The sequence below is a fragment of the Netta rufina genome (assembly GCF_964035555.1).
Source record: "Netta rufina genome assembly, chromosome: 3".
NCBI classification, from domain to species: Eukaryota; Metazoa; Chordata; class Aves; order Anseriformes; family Anatidae; genus Netta; species Netta rufina.
Window position 1 is genome coordinate 21,477,601 of NC_140125.1, and position 23,867 is coordinate 21,501,467.

General features: G+C 34.6%; 1 protein-coding gene across 1 annotated transcript in view; it reads right to left on the reverse strand.

The window, feature by feature from the left end:
* Positions 1–23,867, reverse strand: part of USH2A (usherin) — a gene marked incomplete at its 3' end in the record, with an annotated part of 393,893 nt that overhangs the window by 313,304 nt on the left and 56,722 nt on the right. The window contains exons 11-13 of the mRNA XM_084283630.1: positions 13,372–13,567; positions 9,444–10,085; positions 3,257–3,440 (exon numbers count right to left, since the gene is read on the reverse strand). Coding sequence (XP_084139756.1) covers positions 3,257–3,440; positions 9,444–10,085; positions 13,372–13,567 — 1,022 coding nt within the window. The remainder of the gene's footprint in view (positions 1–3,256; positions 3,441–9,443; positions 10,086–13,371; positions 13,568–23,867) is intronic.

Consider the following 23,867-nt stretch of genomic DNA (forward strand, 5'->3'; position numbering starts at 1 on the left):
AAATTTGTTTTATGGACTAATATCCCTTTGGGAATAAATAAAATACATTTTCTCTTGGAAACCACTGTACTGTAGTTTGTGCTCTTTTATAGTCAAGAGAAAAGGACAATTTTTTCAAACTGTATTAAGTCTTTTCATCTGTAGACAGTGCATCCAAATCCCCCTTCAAATAGAGGTTTTGTTTAGACTATTTAAATGCCATAACTTAAAAAAATGGATTAGTTATAGAAAGAAAGAAGGCACAATTATTTGCTCAGCGATGAAATATTTTATTATTTCATAATTTGATTATATGATATTTATTGCATATAGATGGGGAGTAACAAAATAGTCTCAGTATATAAACAGTATGAGACAAGCACAAGCTTTTCTTTCTACTCTCCTGTATATTGCTGCACAAATCAGGGCCCCCTGAGTATCCCAGTTTTCATTATCATTCACATGAGACAATCAAACTCGCATACACCTACATTCACAGTAATACTTTCCACTGCCTGATAGGGTGGGGCTGCTTCTTTTCACTTGAAATAGTTGTATTTTCTTCTAAAGTGTAGGCTCCCTTTCTCCACCTGTACTGAATTAGGGTCCTGATCCTGTAAACAGCAAGCACGTCATCATATCCAGTTCCATAGGGTTGCCCACATTTATTTTTAGGGTCAAGATGCCACATACATTGTTTTCTCTAACAGCAGAATGGTAGAACTGGCTTTGTTTTCATTCACAGTTCATGGTTAAGGAGTCATTCAATTAAAAAGAGAAAAATTAATTCTTTTAAACTTTTAATCATGTAAGGAATATTTTCAGCGTTCTTGTTAAATGCTACTTCATCAGGATACTCTGAGTCAAATATATTTGAGATTTATTAAATGAGAATTACATATAATCAAAGAAAACGGACTTTAAAACATGGATAGAGAAATGTCGGGCCAAGATGAATTGCAATATTGATTTTGTGAGGATAAATGGTTTTTGTAATATTAATATAGAGAAACCTTTATTACATTGACTCTCTAGGTGCAGTTAGAGCCTCTCCAGCAATCTGTTTAAAATCTTCATTTTTCATCCTTATGGGAAAACTTCACTTGCTAAATGGATTTCATAAACAGTAATCTGTCAAGATATATATATAGATAGATAAACAATTTGTGATGTTCATTGACCTGTTCATTATAGTAAACAATACAGAGATAAGTAATTTCAAATGTGTAACAATGCCCATAATCATTACAGATCTGTTCAGACCACTGCAAACACCCAGAATCTCTAATTCCCTGATTGCCAAGGAAATTTTCCTGCTTCATAAGCTGAAATGCATTAAAAAATATGGAGTTCCTGTTTTATCTTAAGAACATCACAGAGGAATGTATATGTGTGTTGATTTCTTCTAAGGCTCATAGAATTTTAAAGACTCACAGTTTCTGTGTATCACCACTTCTGCTTCTTTTCTGCTATTGTGCTAAGACAGATATGTCTTTGCCACTACAGATAACTCATACCCTTTTTATTCTGTTACTGTAGAATCCTTAAAAGACACTAAGAGCCAGGATGGTTTAAATTGCTTCGTAACTTCACAAAGAAAGAAAAAGCATATTGCTCTTTTTTAAGAAGATAATAACAGTTAAAGAAATGGATTAAGATAGACTAATAGAGACTCGGATTACCATTTTCAGTAGATAAATGTTTCTGCCTGAAGAATAGAGGTACACTGACCGAGTAGATGCTAACCAAAAGGAAGCCAAGTGTATGCAACACAAGTTAATCATGTTAATGTACTACTGGAACAGTCTTCAATACTGTCATGAGGATTAAGAAGTATTAAGGCATTAAAACAACTCTGATTCAAATTCCAGAACTGTAAAAACTTCTGTCTTTACAAGATGAGCTACACTGGATCTAGATATTTCTAGATTTTGAATTTCAGAATGCAACTCAAAATGCAAGTAATTGGGGGCCAATATCTAGTTCAGGAGAGCTATTTCTTCCACATTGAAACCTTTCGCTCACATACTAAAAATAAGAAATAAAATCTACTCCAAGTAACTAAAAAAAAAAAAAAAGATCAGTAATAATAAGGAAAACATATTTAAAAGGGAAATTTAATATTGCACAGATTATATCCTTTACCATTAGAAATGGCAGGAAGTGAAAATAGGAAGTCCTTATTCTACAGATTACTTTATGGCCATTAGCGGAAGCCTCTGTGACCCACAACAGTAAAAAATAATTTTAAAAATCTCCTAATGAGTGACAGTAACATAAAAGTGAAAGTGAAAAATCTGCAGAATAATGTCAAGTATATGCCAGACAAGACTGATAATCACTGCCTAAAAGCATGTCTACCCACAGTAGCTGGGGGAAAGGAGCACAAGGGAAAGAACATGGTACATTTTAAGTCTTTTTTTGTGGAATTTTGTTTTTTTAAGGGCAAACATGTTAAGCATAAGAAAACACATTACCACCATCAGTCTGCATAAAAATATGATAGCATTACAGTTGTGCAATCTTTCTGGACAATATTTAAAAGAAAATTGAGATTGTGGGGATTAAGCAAGAAAGACGACACTGGAAGAGAAAGATAGAGCAATAGTTGGAATTACAATGCACTACCTACAGATATATTTTACACCCCTTACATTCCAGAGAATATATCCATATAATTTCACTGTACGTAAAGGCCCCAGGTTACATTAGATAAACAATTCACCCTGTGGCACATAACTAAGTCCTGAAAAACACGCACACCTTCAGAAAAACAGATTTTTAAGAGTAGAGGTGCTATATTTCTACTGCTGCTGAAAAATTTGTAAAGACGGGGATATCTGTAAATTTTTTACTTTATTTTTCCATGAAAATGTCTCCCTGGATTTTTTCATAAGCATTCTGCTTATTAGAATGGCAGATTACATTTCCTATATATAATCCAAAACCTGTATTTTAAGAGTAAATGATTAACACCATAGAAAATGACACATTACAGAGGACACCGCAGAATTGTAATGAAAAAATTACCAGTTTCTAATACATTAGATAGTATTAGCTTTCATTTTGTTTCTACTGAAATCTGTGGCAAAACTTTTTACTTCACAAGCAAGCACAGAGTAAACGTATAACGTACAACATGTAAATCTCAGAGTGTACATAAATTCAAAGAAGGCTTACTATAAGTAGAGCACCATTTTATTGTCACTCAGAAAGAGGTACCATGAGAAAAATGTAAAGTATGATATAACTGAATTGTAAAAAAGAAAACACTCACCTCCCTGTGACAGAGTCAAATCCAAAATAATGTTCTTTGCAATGTTCACATGTCTGTCCTGTTACAGAGGCATCTTGGCAAATACATTGGCCAGTTAGCGTATCACAAACCTGACTCACTGAACCGGCTACATGGCACAGGCATGGCAGACAGCCAGTGACACTGGATGGAGAAAAATAAAAACCTAAAAGAGAGAAAGCGATTTTGTATAAGCGACAATATAAGAACAGATGCAAAAAGTGAACCCAATAAGACTGATATTAACTTGCCTATAATCCAGGATGAAACAAAAGAATGAAAGATTAAGTAATACATATAACCCAAAACAAAACAGTATAGCCTTTTCAGCACAGAGCTTCTAAATGTTGTCATTGGCATTTTTAAAGATGATATTCATCCTGCAGTTGCCAATTCTGATTTTTTATTCTCTATCTTCAGACTTTGTTATAGACAGAGCAAATTCAAATGCAAAATAGGAGGAGTACATTAACATATCGATGGGGAAAGTAAAGACCCAAGGACATGAGAGGTGCTAACAAATGCACCACAAGCAGTAGAAGCATAAAAAGTAATATGCAAGAACAGGCATTTGTGTATTCTGGTCTGTGATCTAATCCCTGACAATGGCCAGTATTAAACAGTTGCAAAATGCAAGAAATGCATTTGTTTTCTTAGGAAGGTCTCTTAATCTTTCTCAGCCAGTGGTTGGCTGAACCCTTGGAACATTAGGAAGATTCTTAAAAACGCCTATATTTAGTCAGTATTCCCAGGTCTATGTGATTTTTTTTCGTTTTTTTTTTTTTTTTTTTTACTCCTATTAAACACATGGCTTGTATCCTACACACACAATAAATAAATAGATAAAAAACACCTTTCACAGTAAATAATAAACTATTGAAAAAAAGTTACTCATCTGCTATTAAAAAGCCTTCATTCTGAATGCCACCCTTCTGTTCCTGTATTATTTCAAATTATCAACTAGAGCATTCACCCTACTTTTCCCACAGTATATTTGGTACATTTAAGCTATACTATTTATTTTTCTTTCCCCTCACAATGAAACTTCATCCATGCAACTAACCCATTCCAGATAAATACAATTAGACAGACTGTATATACTTCTAAGCTGAGAATTGAAGAACGTAATTCATCATTCACAGCCTCACATGAAATTACAAGCAAGACATTTTGTACAATTTTGTGTGATAATGTACCACTAGTATAGTCTTTTTTTATGTGTATGACTTATGCAAATGATAATGGTGATGCAGTCTTAGTCTGGCACTTGTCAGCTGTGAGTACTGATCTTCAAACACTGAACCTAAGATAGGGCTGTTGTTAGGAGTTTCCGTCTCTGTCATCTGTTTACTATTAATTATTGCACAACTTGAACAGAAGAAAATCCATCTTTAGTCAAACAGGTATGTAGTATTTGCACAGACTTGTCAGACAGCTTTCCTATCTACAGATGAAATTCAATCAGTTTCTTCTTAGTCATGTTCTCAGTTACCAAACCTTTTTCACCGTCCAATAACTTTCTGATGTCCTGCTTTATAATAAAGGGCCCCAAATTGTATTGTAACATGTCATATTGCCCAAGGCCTTATTATTTATTTTCTCTTACATGAGATAGCTTCATATATACACCCCTAGGGTAGTATTCTCTGTCTTCATAGCAGTGTTGCACTGTGAGCTCATATCCAAATAGCAGAAGAACTAAACAAATTGAAAACATTAGAATTTTACTGCTCAAATCTTTGTTCGAGTTTAGCCTCTGGTCCTCAGTGAGATAAATCTCAAGTGGACACTGAAGTGATATCAGTCTCCAGTTAACATACATTCGCATCGTAAAAAAAACATGCTGTTGGCACTTTATTCCAGAGAGGCCCCAAACTGAGCCACCACAGAGACTGAATAGCTTGAAGTTATTAGTGAGGCAGCATGTATTATCTCATACTGCAGTTGTCTGCACCGTACAGTACCCATCCTGTGCATAAATAGAAGAGACCATTTCCCAGCAATGTCACTCTTGAGCACAATGAACTTCACTTGAAGAATGTAACTGGAAGATAGGAAACAAGTTTAAGCCTGGACTCCAGCAGAAGGTCAAAGCACTACTTCGGTACCCAGTTTACAGCTGTAGTAAATGATAATCATGCAGGCTACAATGGATCCTTGTCCACCAGAAGTTTTGCATAGAAGTGATGTGTAAGAAAAGACCATAGTGGATAAATAAGCTGATCTCTAGTATAGAAATGAATTTCAGCTAAGCAGGACTGATCACTATAGCATATACTTTTGTCACAGCAGAAAAAATATTGTGAGTATAAAGAATCAATAGCCTCAAGTTAAACAGCCTGGTTCTAATGTCTATACCCTAATGTCATAACAGCCAAACCACTGTAGAGGAATTTGATACTTTTTTTTTTTTTTTATGATAATCTTCTACAAGCACTCTAAAAATCTACATGAGTTTCTTGATATTCTTGAAATCTAAAAGTGGCAAGTGATAGTCAATTAATAAAAAAAGAAAGGTATGAAAAAGTGAGGTATGTGAAAACATGAGAATGCTCCCTCCAGCCCCCCAAAAAATGTATAGGCAAATTAATAACTTAAATAAGCATTGAAAAAAAGAGAAGAGATAAATTCATACCATTTTTCATAATTATTATTATTATTATTTACTTCTACCACCTAGAATTTGGCAGGAAGGAATAAGAAACAACTTAATGCAAGCTAAATTTACAGCAAGGTTAGAAGGGCTCATAAAATTTGCTTTATGAAGGATCCACTGTTGTATAATAGAGCCAATTTCCAATTTTAAGACAGCCACTGCAAATCTCTACAAGATCTAAGTATATAGCTAGTATTATGCTTATTCTTTTTCAGACTTTTTTCTAATTCAACTATAACTGATAGCATTTGTCAATCAAATACACTCTTCAAAAGGAAGAATGAAAGTCATAGCAAAGTATTCATCTTCCTTCTTTAATTATACTCATATTGTTTCTCCCACTACATGAAAAGGGACCACCTGAAAAATTCCTTAGCACATATACATGCTTATCAACTACATCAGCATTGCTCATTTCTTAACTACAACTACAGTCTGTGTTGTAAAATGGTTAGCAACACCGTCAATTTTGTCACTGCATGCTTCACATTTCTCTGGTCAAGAAGGGAGGCAACACATACACAAAAGCTCCATACATTTGCCTGGCCACATGTTCTGCATTCTTGTTTACACCTTTTCTGTGTATGTCCAGCTGAAAAGCTGTGGTCATTAAGCAAATAAATTAAGCAAATAAGCAAAAATACCTTTTTGGTTTGTTTTGTTTCTTTGCTGCACTGATGAGAAGATTCAAGATCTATGATCTGTGTTGAGGAGGATTTGTGTGGAGCAAATCTTAGTCAGCATGGAACGACAGTCATGGAATAAGACAACTGTTCACTCCTATGCAGCAGTTAGGAAGATCAGATTTCTACTTCTGCAATGTAGGACATCTCAAAACCAAGTTGATATATAATGTAAGACTGCATTTTTGTTCTGTTTTCTCTTAGAAACAAGTTTTTCTCTCTTTTTTTTTTTTTTGTTTTGTTCTGTTTTGTTTTAAACACAACTAGTTTAAAGTGTATACAAGCATGAATAAATCTATGAAAAATGTTACTTCTGTCAGAACAAATTGGAATACAGCAGGTCACGGATGCAGCATATGAGATGATACACATGTCTGAATGCTCTTCAAACAATTTACAAAAAGGAAATTCTCATAGTAAAATGATTTCCTGAAGTTGCATTTGTGTTTGAATTTTTCTCCCTTGACAGCTCTTCCTGCATTAAGGTTTTAGTAACTTCTGGAAACTTCATAGATTTTCTTGAAGCACATAGAAGGTATGATACAATGGGGAATTCTTTCTTCTAAAGTTATTTTAAATATCGCTAATTATACAAGGATTAAAAAAAAAAAAAAAAAAAAAAAAAAAAAAAAAAAAGACAGATCCTGTATTCTACTAAGGAAACTCAGGCCACAAATCTGAAATGCCTTCCATATGTTTTAGGAATGTTTAGCTGCAAGGACAACAGCTAAACTAGCTTAAGAAGTCCTCACTATGTTTTAGGGATGACAGTTTAAACAAGTTAATGGTGTGCTTTTAATTAGGCGGTGTTGACTCCATATATACTTGGAGTGCATCTTCTTATCTTTGTTCCAAGAAAAAACAAAGCAAGGCTACAGTGTACCTGAAGTCAATTCAATTCTTCCATACTTTTCTTTGTAAAATAAATGGGAGTTTCACAGTCATTTTTTCAAGGCTTCATACATCTATGACACAAAGTTGTCCAATACAATTCACCTCTCCCATTTCATCATACAGCTTTTCCACTACTAAGTTTGTTGTTGCATTTTTTCTTTGTTACACTTCTGATTAAACAAGTCCTTCTATCAATAGTCACGATCTACCTGATACTATGGTCTGAATTTCATGAGATTTTGGTTTGATGTGTTTTGTGTTGTGTTTTCTTCCCACCAACACACCCCTCCCCACCCCATCTACCCCACCATTTTCTTACTTCTAGCTTTCTGACAGGGGCAAGCAATACTAATTCAACTGCGTGTTTCGACTTTCTCATTATAATCAACCCTGTTTTATAGAAAACTTTTCTTTGGAATATATTAACAAAGATTTTATATAAAGTCAGATACAGTACAGTACGGAATCAGCTCAGACTGGGGTCAACACCGAAATGTCAATGAAAATAACACAGTACACTGTATACTATACTAAGAGTAATACAATGCTTTTACAGTACTAAGGACTTACACTTTCACCTACAAAAGAGAGCTCTGTGTTCGGCACATACATGTTTACACTTATTTCTTAGCAATGTTAAATGCTATTCTTATGAAAATGAATATATGTGTGAATACATATATATATATATTTTTTTTTAAACAGGAACTATTGTGGAAGTATTCCTTTGAGTGCCACGTAGGCTTTTCCACAAACTGTTCATACTATCAACCGTTCATACTATCAATTAAACCTTTTTAAACCATTTAGTTCTGCATAAACCCTGGCCTTTCTTTTTCAAGGACAAGGGCGGTCGCTGACTCGGGAAGCCTTGACATCACTCCTCTGCCGATCTCTGATTAAGTGGCTGCTGTAGAGGGTTAGCAGGTCAAATAGCACTGGAGGAGGAACTAAGAAAAACAGAACAGTGCCTTATTTATTAGTATATGCACCTAAAATAATTTAAATTAAAATATTTTTAAAAATACTTAATGGAGGTTAAGCAGCTTTTTTAACCTCTGTTCAAATTATTGAATGGCATATTAAAACCAATGGAGCTATAATGTACCTTTTAATGTGACCTGCTATTTTAACAAATTGCATATGTATTTAACATGAACTAAATCTATCTGCTTGATATTATTATTCAAGGTAGGTTAATATTACCTGTAGTTTCACTTTAACCACCTCCTTTTTAAAACAAAAACATTTATGTGTAACTACAGAACTACCCACTTATAACAGATGTTTAAACTCTGTGTACAATAATACAGTATGAAAGCTTAAACAGACACACAGCAACTGCACTATCAGCTATTTGTAGGGTCAAACTGCAAGCAGTCCTCATGAAAGCCAGCACATCCTCAACACAGCAAGGCAGATGTACAGTTTCTGAGCAGCATACTTGCCAGCACCATCTGAGTTCAACCAAGTTATCTCCATGCCAGAAACTAAGGTCCACCGCTCCTCTGTACCATGCTCAGCTTTACGCTTCCTTAAGTGCTTGTTCTCATCCATACAAAACCACTATTTTGTTATGAGGTCATCAAACTATGCTAACTTAACTTTTAGACTGCAACTTATTCAGTGAATTGGCTGTGATGAATTGGATAGTTTTCCAATATCTACAATAATAAGATATTTTGGACATATCAAAAGTGCTGTAATGACATAAATTATATAGTCTCTGGCAATAGAATACATATTTAATGTCAATACGGACATTAATACTTCCCTCTCACTCACAAAGTTAGGAAAAAATGTAAATAAATAAACAAAATTAATGACATCAGAGAAGTGTCAGACATGAAGTACACATTAAAACTGGAGGAACTATGACAACGTGCAACAAAACAAAGCTTACTACATCAGATAGATTTTCTTTCAATTTCCTTACCTGGCTTACACTCATTACACCTTCTCCCCTGACGATGAGGCAGACATACACACTGTCCAGAAACATGGTCACAAACTGTTCCTGCTAATGTACCCAGAGCATCACAGTCACAATGCTGGCAGCCAAGGAGGTTGCTCATGCTGAGGTTGTACGTGTGAAGCATGCACTGATTGCACTGAAGGCCAGTTACACCAGCTTTGCAAGGACACTGTCCTGTTGATTTGTCACAAAGAAGAGAGCCATTTACTGTACCTGCTTTATCACAGTCACATGGCAGGCAAACAAAGGAATGCTTGTCTTGTACTTTGTGGTAGCCATCTAGGCATCTGTTGCATCGTCTTCCTCCAATATTTGGTTTACATGCACATTGCCCTGTCTTTGCATTGCACACTGTTCCAGAAAACGAACCTGCAATGTTACACTCACAAGCCTTGCAGCCAGTCACATCTAGCCCATAAAAGTTGTCCACACAGGTATCACAGTGAAGTCCTTTTACTTGTTCTTTACAATTGCACTGCCCAGTGAGAGGATTGCAAAATTGGTTCACTGAGCCATGGCTGTTGCACCAACAAGGCTCACATCCATCTTCATTGGAATATCTGAGAGCTTTAAATCCAAAATTGCAATTATCACACCTAAGACCTGGAAAGATAAAAGGTAACAAAAATAAAAGTAATAAAGCTGAAAATCCATCAATTTCAATTCAAAAATAGTGTAAGCATACTTGGGGGAAAGTCGTGTGTAATATTCTTCACTAGCATAATTAACAGGAATGAAAGGGCTGCACAAATTAATTGAAGAGGAGTGGCATCCCAAAAACCTGTTTGCTTTTCCAGTTTGTTCCAGAACTCATCCATTTCTTTTGGCATCTCAATATAATTTAAGCTACTTCTACAAGAGATTCTTTGCAACATTTCAAGACCAAAAAAAAAAAAAAAATCACCTTCGTCCCTGGAAAATCACCTGTTGCACAACCAGTGCTTACACGAACTATTCTCCCTATGTAGTACAGTGCAACATAAAGGGAATAGTACTTGGCTTTCAGTCCTTTCCGATAACAGATTTATATACTATATTAAAAACATTAAATATACTCTAGGACAATATAAGACTTATTCTGATGACTTACTTAACACTGTACTTTGGTTTGAACAATGCTTACACTTACGTTAGTGTTTATTGTTGGCTGAAAGTTAACTGAAAAACCTCTCTGAAAGCAGAAATGTTTTCCATAATCCAAAATGAAATATTTTTATCTAAATGTATGATTTAGTTAATTCATACAGTACACTGAAATCTAAACGTTTTTCTTCATACTTCATCCTGTTGTTTTATTAGCTTTGTTTTCAAAGTCATTACTTGCTTTATCCCTGCCCCAAGGGATAGCATTTTTATTTTAGTTTATAAAATGTACATTACAAGAAAGCAAACTAGATTATTATATGAAAAATGCAAATTCAATTTTGCATTCCCTTGCAGTGGGAAAATCCTTCACTGTGAAGCCATCACTTAATTGTTGCATCCTGAAAAAAATAAATACCATCTTCTACCAAAATGTTATCATTTAAAAGTACAAAAACATACAAACATATATTTAACATCTTATATGCAGAAAAATAAAACTAAAAAATGGTAGGAAATACATTATACATATGGATAAAACTCAAAAACTCCAACAGAAGGCAAGTTCCTTTAACAGTGATGAATGACTCACCTAAGGCATATCATTTAATTTCAATAAGGAAAATAAAAAAGGACCACTATTGCTGCAAATTTTAAAAATAACTGTATTGTTAACAAGAATTATGACTCATTTTGAACTATTAAAATTGGTCTACATGGATTCATATCATATCAGTTTTAAAAATATGCGCAGTGCTTATTTGAATATGCCATACATATTCCTGACAGGTAATCTATTCCTAACGATACTGAGGAAGGCCTACAGGGCATCACATTCAATGTTAACAAGTACAGGGGAGTTAGCACGCTTGGCATTTAATTCACATTCTTCTACCTTTTTATTCTAGATGAATGACCTACTTTAATAAAATTATTGGTGCTAATGTATTTTACTGGTGATAGAATCATTAGTAAGATTTAACAGTTGTGTTAACTCTAACAGTTCATGTTTCATAACACCACAGTCCATGGTTGCATTTTTCTGTTATGATGTTTGTTTAAATAGATAAAAGGGCAACAGACTGTTTGCTCTAAAAAACAATTTACAAATCCAAATTCTCTGTTAAGTTTACTGCATGTGTATATAGAAGCTTATGTATATATAGAAGCTTATTAGAATTGGTTTGGAAAACAAAAAAGATAACCCAGTCTGGAAAGAATTATGTCTTTATCCTGTTAATAGTTGGTTACTTGTTTAACAAATGCCCCCCCACTTCACTTAGAAATAAATTTGCAGAAAGCATAGATTTACACTGGTTTTGTGCTACTTTTTAGCAGAAATAATTCTTATTGTTCCTATCAAAGAGAGAAAAGTAATATGTAGACAATCAAATATGTAAGAACCACACTGTGCGTTTCTAGTACACCAAACTCCCACTGAGTTAAGAAAAACATTTTCACAGAGGAAGAATTTGAGGAGGAAAAACGTATGCAAAGAACATTTAATTAAGAATTTTCTGAAGTTCATTTTACTGAACTTTACTAAAGAGTGGTTTTAGGATGCACAGATAAAGTCACAGAGATTATATTTGACTTTTATCACCCTCTTTACCATATGGAAAACAGGTACTTTGTATTCCACAGAAAGAGGATAGAGATGGTTCAGTTTTATGTCTGTTTAGAGTTATTTTTCTTTATTTGTTATTTTGAAATTCCTTTTTTGAAATTCCAGCTACAACAAGAAGAAAGAAGAGACAAAGGAATGCTCACAATACTACAAATAATTCAGTTTTCACAAATCAATAAATTATTAGAAACTTGAAACTTGAATGTTGTTAGCACAACCTACAACCACATTTAACTGACAAAAGAATAAATTACTAATTGTGTTAATAACAAAGCAGGAAAAGATATCTTTTTTTTTTCTTGAGACATGTATAGTCTGAGACACGTACAGTTACCATGCAAGGCTCACTTTATCAGGAAATTCTCCTTGCATAATATTCCCATACATCAACATTTCAAAGTGTATTATATATACTGTGTATTTTGGGCACTTGATAAATTTTGTCCTTATGTGGCTGTGGCTCCCCTCAAATATGCTGGAAGTAATAAATTGCTATAATCAAATCTAATTTCTGAAAAATACCTGTGGGAGTAACAAACAAAAAAGCATGTCTTGTAAAAAAAATGATAAATAACGCAGAAGGTAGCAGTTTATTATAATCAGCTTGGCATTGAATTACAAAATTAAAATTATGTGGCCCTTGATAACTAACCCTAGCTATGTACATGATCTGTGGAATTATGTTGACTTATTTTGCATTTCATAGGAACAGTTCAAAGAAATATAATAGAAAAAAAATGGATAGATTTATCACAAAGGACCCTGTAGCACAGAATATTTTGAGAAAAAAAATCCATTTATTTTGCTCTATTAAGAAAACTAGCATGGAAATGATTTGCTTAGAACTCATTAAGTATAAAACATTTTGAAAAAGTGTTAATTTCCTAAAAGAAACATCTATGCAGTAAGCAAATTACATTATTTCTGTGCCTTATTAGTATGGAGCTATGTAAGCTAATGCAGCTATACCATAAAGAAACTTCTAAAGGGTTGATTAAACTAAGCTTCAAGCTGTAGTTTGATAGAATTATTAAATTAATAATTTTCCAACAGTTAATTTCATTCATTTTTAAATTCTGCCTTCAGCAAAGAAGTTTACTATACTTTTCATTTACAAATTAAGTGTTTATTTCCAGAGATAACAAGAAAAGTGGCTCCGAACTCTTGCATTACACATACCAATAACATTTGCTTTGCACTTGCACTGGCCTGAATTTTGGTGACAGGTAATATCTCCATCGACTGTCCCAGAGGTATTACAGTTACAGGGACTGCAGCCATCAGGGTTTGACTGTTGTAGATTGTAGAATCCTTCCTGGCACTGATTGCATTGTCTGCCAGACACATGTCTCTTACAATTACACTGGCCTCCAATCTAGAAAGATACAAAATATTATAGAATGATGAACATATCTATTTTTAGATGATACACTCATTAGCAACAAGAATGGAAGTATGAGTTGGGGAGGAAAAAACTTTAAATGGAACAGAAAAAATAAGCCTGTGTAACATTTTTTTTTTTTAAACTTGTTCAGAGAGAGAAGAGAGATATTAATCACTGTACCTGTTCAATCTTTACTAGAGTTTAAAAGTCTTTCCCCTTCAAAACAGAAGAAAAAAAGAACTGAGTAAACAATGCAGCAGTATTCACCAGCTGGACAGAGAAAGCTGAAAAAAAATTACAAAATTCTATTGCATAAATGATGATTTATATTTAAATAAACTGTATTTTTTGGATCAGTTACTATAAAATATTGTGTCATTTTCAAAGGTCAAGTTTTTCATTTTCTTTGCTCTTTGTAAGATTATATGCTTATTTATTTTAATGAAAATATTAGTTAGGTGAGAATAAAGCAAAATTGAAAGAGTTTTTCCTTGATGACTCAATGATAAATTCTCTCTTCTGGATATGACCCAATGGCTCTCTCTTTACTTGGTTCACCTGGGATCCAAATATTCCACTTCAGCACCTGGATGTTCCTCTCCTTCTCCCTAAATGGGTAGCATTACTACTTGGAAGGATCTGATGTATCTGATGCATCCTTTGTTATGCCTGAGCCATGACTTGGGAGTACGACTCTCTCATCCTGTGTAAGATTAAAGAGCTCCTGAAAAGTTGATTTCAAGCCTCTGAAAGTCAGAAAAAAACTACATTTATCACTTTCTGATACAGTGGGAAAACCATAAGTGGCACAGGGATAGGGAAATAATAGAAAGTATCAGTCAATGCACAACACAGATGAGAACAGGGAGTCAAACCAATTGAGAGAAGCATAAGGTTTGGCCAAAAAACTAGGATTCATAGTCAAGGAACATAAAAAAACTACACACTGGAAGTCATTAAAAAGCAAGGAGAGAATTTTCCTCAATGGAAAACTGAAAAGGAGAACAGGGCATGAAGAGACACTGCATGAGTGCTTTCTAGGAGAAAGAATTGAGTAAGGCTGGAAAAAATAATACCTTTTCTCCCTTTTCATTTGTTTTATATTAATGTAAACATGAAGAAAACCTACCAAGTTTTTGTGACAGAAATTAGGTCTATCATTTTGTCACATTGTAGTAGAAATTACACATCAGCCATTCACATCTGCAATTCCTATTACAACACCACAGTACTCAAAGCTGAAAGAGCATTTACAAGTTAGAGAGCATCCTTGATCAACTACCAGTCCACCAGATTTCATCACTTGTATTATATATATAATACTAAAAGTATTACATAGTATATATACTTGTAGTATTAAGTATAAATTAAGTATAATATTAAGTACAAATTGTGCATATGACCACTTACCTAAGAATGTCATGCAGTTCTCAATACAAACGTAAAACAAAGCCCCAAACCATTAGTATAAAAATTGAAAAGTTTTTTTATGAGTGATTAACTCATTACAACGCGTTCAACTGAACTGAAGCTTTTGCAAACGAAGAATTAAAGTACTCCACAAACATCCGGAAGTATATACACTTAGGCCAATCACCTTGTCTGTTTCCAACTTGCAACACCAGTGAGATATATTTACGTATTTTGCAAATTCTGCAGTGTAGTTATGTTGAATAGCCTCAAGGTTACATACAGCCAGCTGGAGAATGGTGGCTGTGATATGAGAATGTCTGGGAAGGTCACGTCCTATTCTGCAGCTGAGTTCCACTTTCTGACCACTAATCAAAGAAACACATCCTCTAAGAAATTCTGTATGCCCCATTTAAGCTTCATATTCTGCAGACTGTATCAGTACTGGTGTATGAAAGTTTTGCTTCTTTTTTTTGAATTGTCCACAGTCAACAAGAGATTAGTATAGTATAGTAGTTAAGTTGGGACTGTAATCTGTGTCACACTAGAAAAAGAGAGAGTACTGTACATTAAATAAGGGTACAATTTTTTTTTTTTCTTTGTAGTCATTTAAAAGCCTAAGCAAAGTGAGTTACCTTCTCTTCAGCACAGCTGAAGGATAGACTCAAAACATGTTTACTATGGTCAAGTTGGGTTAATGCACAAAAAAGTTAGTTTCATGGGACACATACCACAGCCTCATTTTTTCAGATTTAGCTTTTCTGTCATCAAGTGTTCTGGGGAATGCAGAGATGACAGTAAACTAACTTTGTGGTATAAATGATTTTATTTAGGTCGGTGTATTTTTTTCAGTGTAAATGTTTACAGAAAATAAAAAGTACATTGATTCAAAACTAGTTATTCATCTACAACATCCACAGATGTCAATGTTTGCTTTTAATTAGCTACCAGTAGCTACCAGAATAAAACTTCATTTAACAGTTGTTGCATTCATTTTAAACCTACAAGCCAGACAAAGATGAAACAGAAGAGCTCTGTGGGACCAGTGACAAATCTACTCAGAATTTCCATTTAAAAGAAATGTTTTTATCACACCTCCCAATCTACAATGAAGTTCTAAGCTTTATTAACAAAAGATAAAATAGAGTATTACAAAATCTAAAGGTAAATTTTCAATGCAAAAAACACTGAATGAAAGTTATAGAGAAGCATGTGTCCCAAACCCATCCTAACAGTCCAATAAAACCCCTTCAATGTGTTATTATAAAGGTCTACTATTGTAAGAATAAAGAAGATATAAGAAGAATAAATTAAATACAAGAAGAATAAATTTTAAAAGCATGAAAAATAATATTTTATCAGAAAAAGGCAAGACAACAGCAAGTACAAAAAGGTAAGAGTTAAGAGAAGCCACTGTAGCAGAAAACACAGCAACAATGATTTTGAAGTTATTCTTTTAGACTGAATTTGATCTAGACATTTAATTTATTATCAGAGACCAATTCATTCATCTGAGCCATTCATCAGAGAATTCACAAATGAAAGGAACACTGAGTTTACTCTGAGCAACTAAATGAAAAAAAAAAAAAAAAACTAATTTAATAAATAACTATAAAAGAATCATTTTCAGTGAGTGATCATAGCATGCTCAGTTGCAAGCATTGTATAAAGATACATCTCTAGCACTCAGCATAAACACAGAACACATACCTCCAAAGACTAAAATTACTCCAAAAGCTATCATATGGATGAAAGTATTAGATGCAAAAACAAGTCTTTTAAAAAGTAGAAGTCAAATCACAGTAAGAAAATTTTCTAAGAGAATAATCAGAACCAAATTTTAAAACCAGAATAAAGCAGTACAAAAAATATTTTAACAAGCAACATGGTTAAGGTTTGAAAGAAAGAGAAAAAAAAAAAAAAAAAAAAAAAAAAGTATCTTTCAAATTTCAGAAGCAAAGGAACAAGCAAGAGCAATAAATAATGAATGGCAGATTCAGACTGGACATCAGACCTTTTCCATTACAGTGGAAGAGCAGCATCAGTAACAGATTGCCCAGAGGGGATGTGGAACCTCCCTCCCTAGAGGTATTCAAGACTCATACAGAGAAAATCATGACTGACTGGACCTGGTATTGACAACAATCCTGCTTTGAGCTGGAGCAGATGACCTGTTTCTGTGATTCTATATAGCATTCAGGGAAGATACAGACACAAAAGAGAACATAAAACATTTCACCACTGCTCACTGTGAAAGAGCTGTTCTGTATTAGGAATAGTTTTCAAGACTGGTCTCCAACTGAAATGTCAGAAGGAAAATATTTTATTAAAATTGAAAATTGACTACATCATTGAAGAGTCCTAGATGAACTCAAATATAAAATTACTGAGTTATTAATTGCTGAAACCAGCCTCAGTAAAAGAGGAATAAAATTATAAAAGTTACATCAATCTCCTAAAACAGCTGTAAGGGAGCTTCTGCGATCTATGGACTAGCAGTCCTTTTCCGTACAGATCAGATTACTTAAAATTAAATCATGAATTTGATGTAATGGAAAAGATTCATATATTTTTTGAAAAATAAAAAATAAAAAAGCGTGATTCTACTACATTTATTTAAGTCAGAAACATCCAGAATGAACATAAGTCCAAAATTAGCTATTACCACCCAAGAAACGTGCTGTTAAAGCTTCTCTATTCTCCCCTAAAAAGATATGAAAGCTATGAGACAGTTAAAAAAAAAGGCATTTGGAATAGTGGAATTATTAGGAAAAGGAGTGAGAATTACACAGAAAATGTCATTCTGTCATAAAAATCCATTGTTTATCAACATTTTGAATAATGTTTAAAATGGGTATCTCTGGTTATCCATCCTAAAATAAAAGTGTTAGATAGCAGAGTGAGTAGAATAAGTAAAGATACAAATGAAAAGAGACTTTTCAGTTTGGAAAGACATAACTAAGATGAAGGGAGTAGATATCTATAAAGTCTTTAGTGGTTTACAGAATGAATATTCAGTATTTCTCAAAATATGAGAAGAACACCCACAAAAATTAACAGGAAGTCAGTTTTAAAGAATGAAAAAGAACTTATGCTATGCACATTAAGTGCATTGAAAATTACACTTTTCTGAATTTTCATTCAAAAATGAGTTGGATGAACTCCATGGGTGAACATAGGTGAACACCAAATGAGAGAACTCAGATGAAACTCCTGTCTCATGCAGTCCCAAAACCATAAATTATTTACTCGTAACTGTCATTATTTACTGATAACTGTCAGAGAGGATACTGTGCTAGATGAAAATCTCATTTCACCCAGTATGGCTGTTCTTACAGTCATATAAAGCCAAGGCTAATAGTGAACAGATGGCAGCCATTTCCTGATGCAAAAAGTGAAATGAATAGATTACAGAATGCAAAGAGAAGCAAGTATCTTCAGCATAGTTTTAAGTGTCAACCTATTACAGAGTACAAGTAGTAGCAGTTTTCATCACCTTCAGATGTAGAAAATGCATGCCCCAAACTTTCCTTTAATAGGGTAAAAATTATGCCAGAATAATAAATATAATTCTTCACAATGAGGGAGAAATAACTGGCCAATAATTCAAATTTTCTCCGGGAACCAGCCAATGAAATCCTTCAGAGACCTCTCTGTAAAAATGTTCATTCTGTCATATACCAAATAGTTTTCCATCTGTAACAAGTACAAGTGTCAAACAGTTTCCTGCTTCTAAAAAAAGTGAAAGACTTTCATGGTGGCTAGAGGAACTGCTGGAAACTAAAGTTTTCATCAGAGCAGAAGGCTTATCAGATTGCTTTGTAACAGATCTGAAAATAGGTTTCTATGTGCCAGGTTAGAGGATCTCTCATAGAAGTACCAGACCAAAAAAAATAAATAAATAAAAATCCATTGAAATTCTTCCTTACTACAGATTTCTAAGTCTTTGGAAAAAAAGAGCTTCTGACCTCTGATTGCATTCACAAATATTTTCTATTTTGCTTATGCCTTAGCTATAAGTGACTAGGAAACCTTGCCATTCTGCTTCTTCAGCACCTGTCAATATAGGATATTAAGATGAAGGGTATCTGTTGAAGTTTAGCCTTTGAAATACAGAAGAATTATTGCAATTATATAATTCCAATGTAACCCTGACCTCTATTGTAAGTGTAGCATTGTAAGTAGACATGAATATCAGTAAGGGAAACATGCCATTGTAATGCATCCTATATAGGACAGATTTTATCTTTCATATACTCTGTATATTTCAAGTAGCTGGGTGGAAACTTAGAGAAAAAGAAATAGATTACAGATATTAGATGGAGTGGTGGAAAAAAAAAATAAAAAGTAGTTTAAATATGTACTTGTAAAATTGGGGAGCTTTGTAAAGCTTTGTAGGGTTCTTCTGGGTGCTAAGCTCTTCAACATTTTTGTTAGCAGACTCTGAAGACAGAATAGAGAACATGCATACAACCTCACAGATCACCCACAGCTTAGGATGCCTGGCCAGCACTGTCACAGCCTGCACCAACCAGCCTTAATAGCCCTGGGCAGTCTCACCTAGGGCCTCCAGTCATATCCTCTGCCCATGGCTCAGGAGCTCCAGATAAGGTCAGGTCTGGAAACCCAGACTTTTCCTGAGGTCGCGTGCAGCTGTGACCATCCCTAGTCTCTTGGATGGACCCAATAAACTAGTTTTACTCTGCAGCCAGTTTTCCAGGACAAGATGTCCTGCTGCTCCAGACTGTACTCCGTGGATGGACCCTGGACCTGTTTTATCACTTTGCCTTGTGTGAGACTGTCAGTGGACCCTGTTCTGAGCACTTGGACATGTCTAGATGCTGTGAGACTCTGCCCCAGTTTGGGTGGGCAGTGCTGTGCTGGGATCACCTAGCACTGCTAGGTGAGCACTGCTCAGTGGGTTGATATTCAAAATCAGTTTTATGCTTTGTGCAAATTCTCTAAAATCAGTAAAGGTGAAGTAAATATAGAATTTCAAAATTTAACAAATAGCAATGAAAGAGCTAAAGTGAAATAAAGTGAAATATTGAAGATACAATAACATAGAACATGATCTCTAAGTGATACCACAAATTAAATATGAATGGTATGACAACATAACAGAAAAAGTATGTGTTATTCTGAGATGTACCAAAAAAGAATATTATATTTAAGACATGAAAAGGAAAGTTAACACTTCAGATCAAGTAGTTGAAGGGTATGACAGACAAATCAGAAAAACTACATTAAAAAGCAATAAAAGTAATAAAAAAAAATCAGAAAATAGATTTACAGAACTGGAGATTTACCTAAAAGAGGAAACCAAAATTAAGGCACACATGCACTCTTAAGTTCCTATGAAAATTGGTTGTTTACTGCATGCATTTAGGAAGAAAAATAATCACTTAGTCTAGTTATTGAAAAATTTTGCTTAAATACTGGGAAATACAGAAAAAAAAAAATCTTTAATTTCTCTATAAAGACAGAGAAGCACTAAAATAATCCAGAACCATTCTGAAATGCTTGGCGATGGATACTATTACAAAAAAAAAAAAAAAAAAAAAAAAAAAAAGTTGTTCAAATTAAAAATGTTTATGATAATATAGACATAGGGGTGCCACAGGTTTTATAGCATGGAAATCTACATCAAAACAGGTAGAACAAACCACTTCTACAACCACTGCTGGAAACTGCAGTGTCATTGATCATACTGGTAGTAATTAATGTTTAAAGATTTTGTTAACCAAGATTTCACTAGTGATGCACTGGAGATATTATTGACCTTTCCCTTCCCCGCTAACTCCCCATTTCAAAAGCTATCTGTCATTTAAAGAAATAGATTTTAATTATGCTGGTTATAGAAGAGTTGAAAGTAATCTGTTCTCCTGTTGTTTACTCTTGACAGGCCTGTATCTGACCCCAGCAGTAAGCAGATGGAAACAACTTGTCTATTAATGTGACCATCTTGGTACTAACAAACTTATAAAATATATTTGTTTAGATTGTTCACTATGAAAACGAGTCTAGCACAACATTACAACCAAATTGTGGATAACTTGGGACCTCATGATTACAATTGCTATTTGATACAGAAAATCACTGATGCTGAGTTAGCATACAATCCCTTGTGTCACTTATAATTTATGTATGAAATACGCATTAGTCCCATATCCTTGAATCTAAATGGTTATAAACGGTATGCAAGCAATTTCTTCCTGCACAAATCACAGCTATAACATCATTGTCCTTAATCAGGAAGCAGGCTACTCAAGATTTCTAACTTTTACATGCACATAACAGTTCACGCTGCTTTAGACTACATTCATAGAATTCTTTAATTGGGTGACATTTTAATGTAACTCATCATATCTAGAATCAAAAAATCAAAGAGAATTATATTCAAGAACTCTCTTGATGTCCAGTTACTAAACTGATATAGGAATTTGAGAAGTGATACAGGTATCCAGACAATAGGTAACATTTTTCATAGCACTGTCTTAATTAATACTTATGATACAACAAATTACTTAGCCAGAGTGCTCATCTAGTACATATTCAACATGTTCTTATCACAGAACCAGAAATATATTTCTGACTACTTAAAACTGTGTTGACCATATGTATTCATAAAGTATAAAACGGAATTCGCTGAAAAAAATGCCTTATGAAAGCTGAAACCATCTCTTCTCTTTAGGCATCCCTACAGTCTTAAAAACTTTTTTTTTTTTTTTTGTCTGTAATAGAGGAAACATACTGCCAGATATATAAACAGAAAAGCTTTCCAATTGTGCAGAAAAAAAAATAAGAGGTGAGGTTTGACTTCACTAAGAGACAAAAGTTGACACTTGATAAGTTTCTTTTACTAAAGTGAACTGTTCATGAGAACGATTTAGAGAGGGAGAATAATTTTCTTTGACCTGCTAGCTACACTTTTGATGCAGCCCAGAGTACAGCTGGCTTTCCAGGCTTCAAGAGCACACTGCTGGCTTATGTATAGCTTTTCATCCACCAGTGCTTCTCCTCATCCAAGTCCTTCTTCTCAGGCTTGCTCTTATCACCCAGCCTGTATTCATACTTGGGATTGCCCTGAACCAGGTGCAAGACCTTGTACTAAGCCTTGTTGAACTTCATGAGTTTCACACAAGCTCATCTTCTGAGTGTGTCAAGGGACGGCATCCCTTCTCTCCAGCAGTCAACCTCACCATCCAGCTTGGTGTCATCAGCAAACTTGTGGATGTTGGTCCATGGCACCAACAAAAATGTTAAATAATACCAGTCCCAGTACAGACACCTGAGGAATACCACTTGTCACTGGCTTCCACCTGGACACACTGAACTCCTTGAGAGTGACCATCCATCTATTTCCTTATCCACCAAGTGGTTCATCTATCAAATCCACATCTCTCCAATTGGAAGAAAGAGATGTCATATGGGACTGTCTCAATGCTTTGCAGAACTCAAGTAGATGATGTTAGTTGCTCTTCCCTTGTCCACCATTGCTGTAATTCCTGTTGTGGAAAGGTACTAAATTTGTCAGGCATTATTTGCTCTTAGTGAAATCATGCTGGCTGTCACCGGTCACCTCTCTCTTCTCTGTGCCCTAGCATAGTTTCCATATGCTCCACGGTCATGCCCAGCAGAGGTGAGACTGAATGGCCTATAATTCCCCAGGTCTGTCTTTTTTCCCTTTAAAAATGAGGAACTTCACAGGACTGCCACAACTTCTCAAATATAATGGAGAGCGGCTTAGCAACTTTATCCATCAGTTCCTTCAGGACCCTTGGATGCATCTTGTCAGGTCTCATGGCCAGGTGCACATTCATTTTAATTATTTACTCTTGACCAATAGAGAGGCACCTTCCCTTGACCAGCTGCCATGCCATGGGTCTCCTATTTGGAGACCCATGGGTATATTTAGGACCTTCACTAAATTCTCACTGTTCAGCCTGCCATTGCTGGCTTTGCAATGGCACCAATTTCCATGTTCTTCTTTCTTGATATAAATTCTAATCATACATTTCTCACGACCTTCTAACCTGACACAAACCTGGAAAGGACCCCAGCATCCTATTGCCTGCAGTCTCAGGAATTGGGAATAAAGGAGCAAGAGGGTTGAGGATTTCTGTCTTGTTTATTTGGTTTAAGAAATTAGAACTGTAGGGTGTGCTGACTCACACAGATAGATTAATGGTCTGACCACCAAATACCTGTGAATATTCTTGGAGTGTCAGCTTTGGCAACTAAAAATTGAATAAGCCACAATAATCAAGTTCCGTTTTACTCTCCTACTCTCTTCTTGTCGTCACTTAAGATGACTTTCAAAAGTCAGTTACTTTCTACCACAACTGCTCAAAATGTAAAATGATGTGTTTTCCCTCTGCCCATGATATTCCAGAGGGTGGGGAATGGGACCAATTCCCCTAAATAACTGGACAAAATATCACAGAAAAGCAGCATTTCCATGGTGCAAAGCCACTCAGAAATGAAGCCATGGCATTATTTGACATAAAAACCTCCTTCTCCTTCAGCTTATGTTATCAGTAAGATTAAAGCCCTTCCATGAAGGGAAATCCAAAACTCAGAAAACAGTGTTTCATAACTTGATTTCCTGTGGCCTCCATTAGCCAGTATGCACATGAGCTGTTCATGTAGTACTTCAGTACATGTAGTTCAGTACATGTAGTACTTGTTCACATTTGCATCCTTTATATTCCCTTTTCTGTTCAGTATACCTGTTGACTGAAGTGCCCTTAATTAGCTGCTTTACCTGATGTTCTTTCCTTTATAGCTTATAGTTCAGTTATTTATTTTCAATCACAATAAATAGATTGAAAATACGTAGGTGGAAAAATGAAAAGAGAGGAATGCTCATTCAAATTTT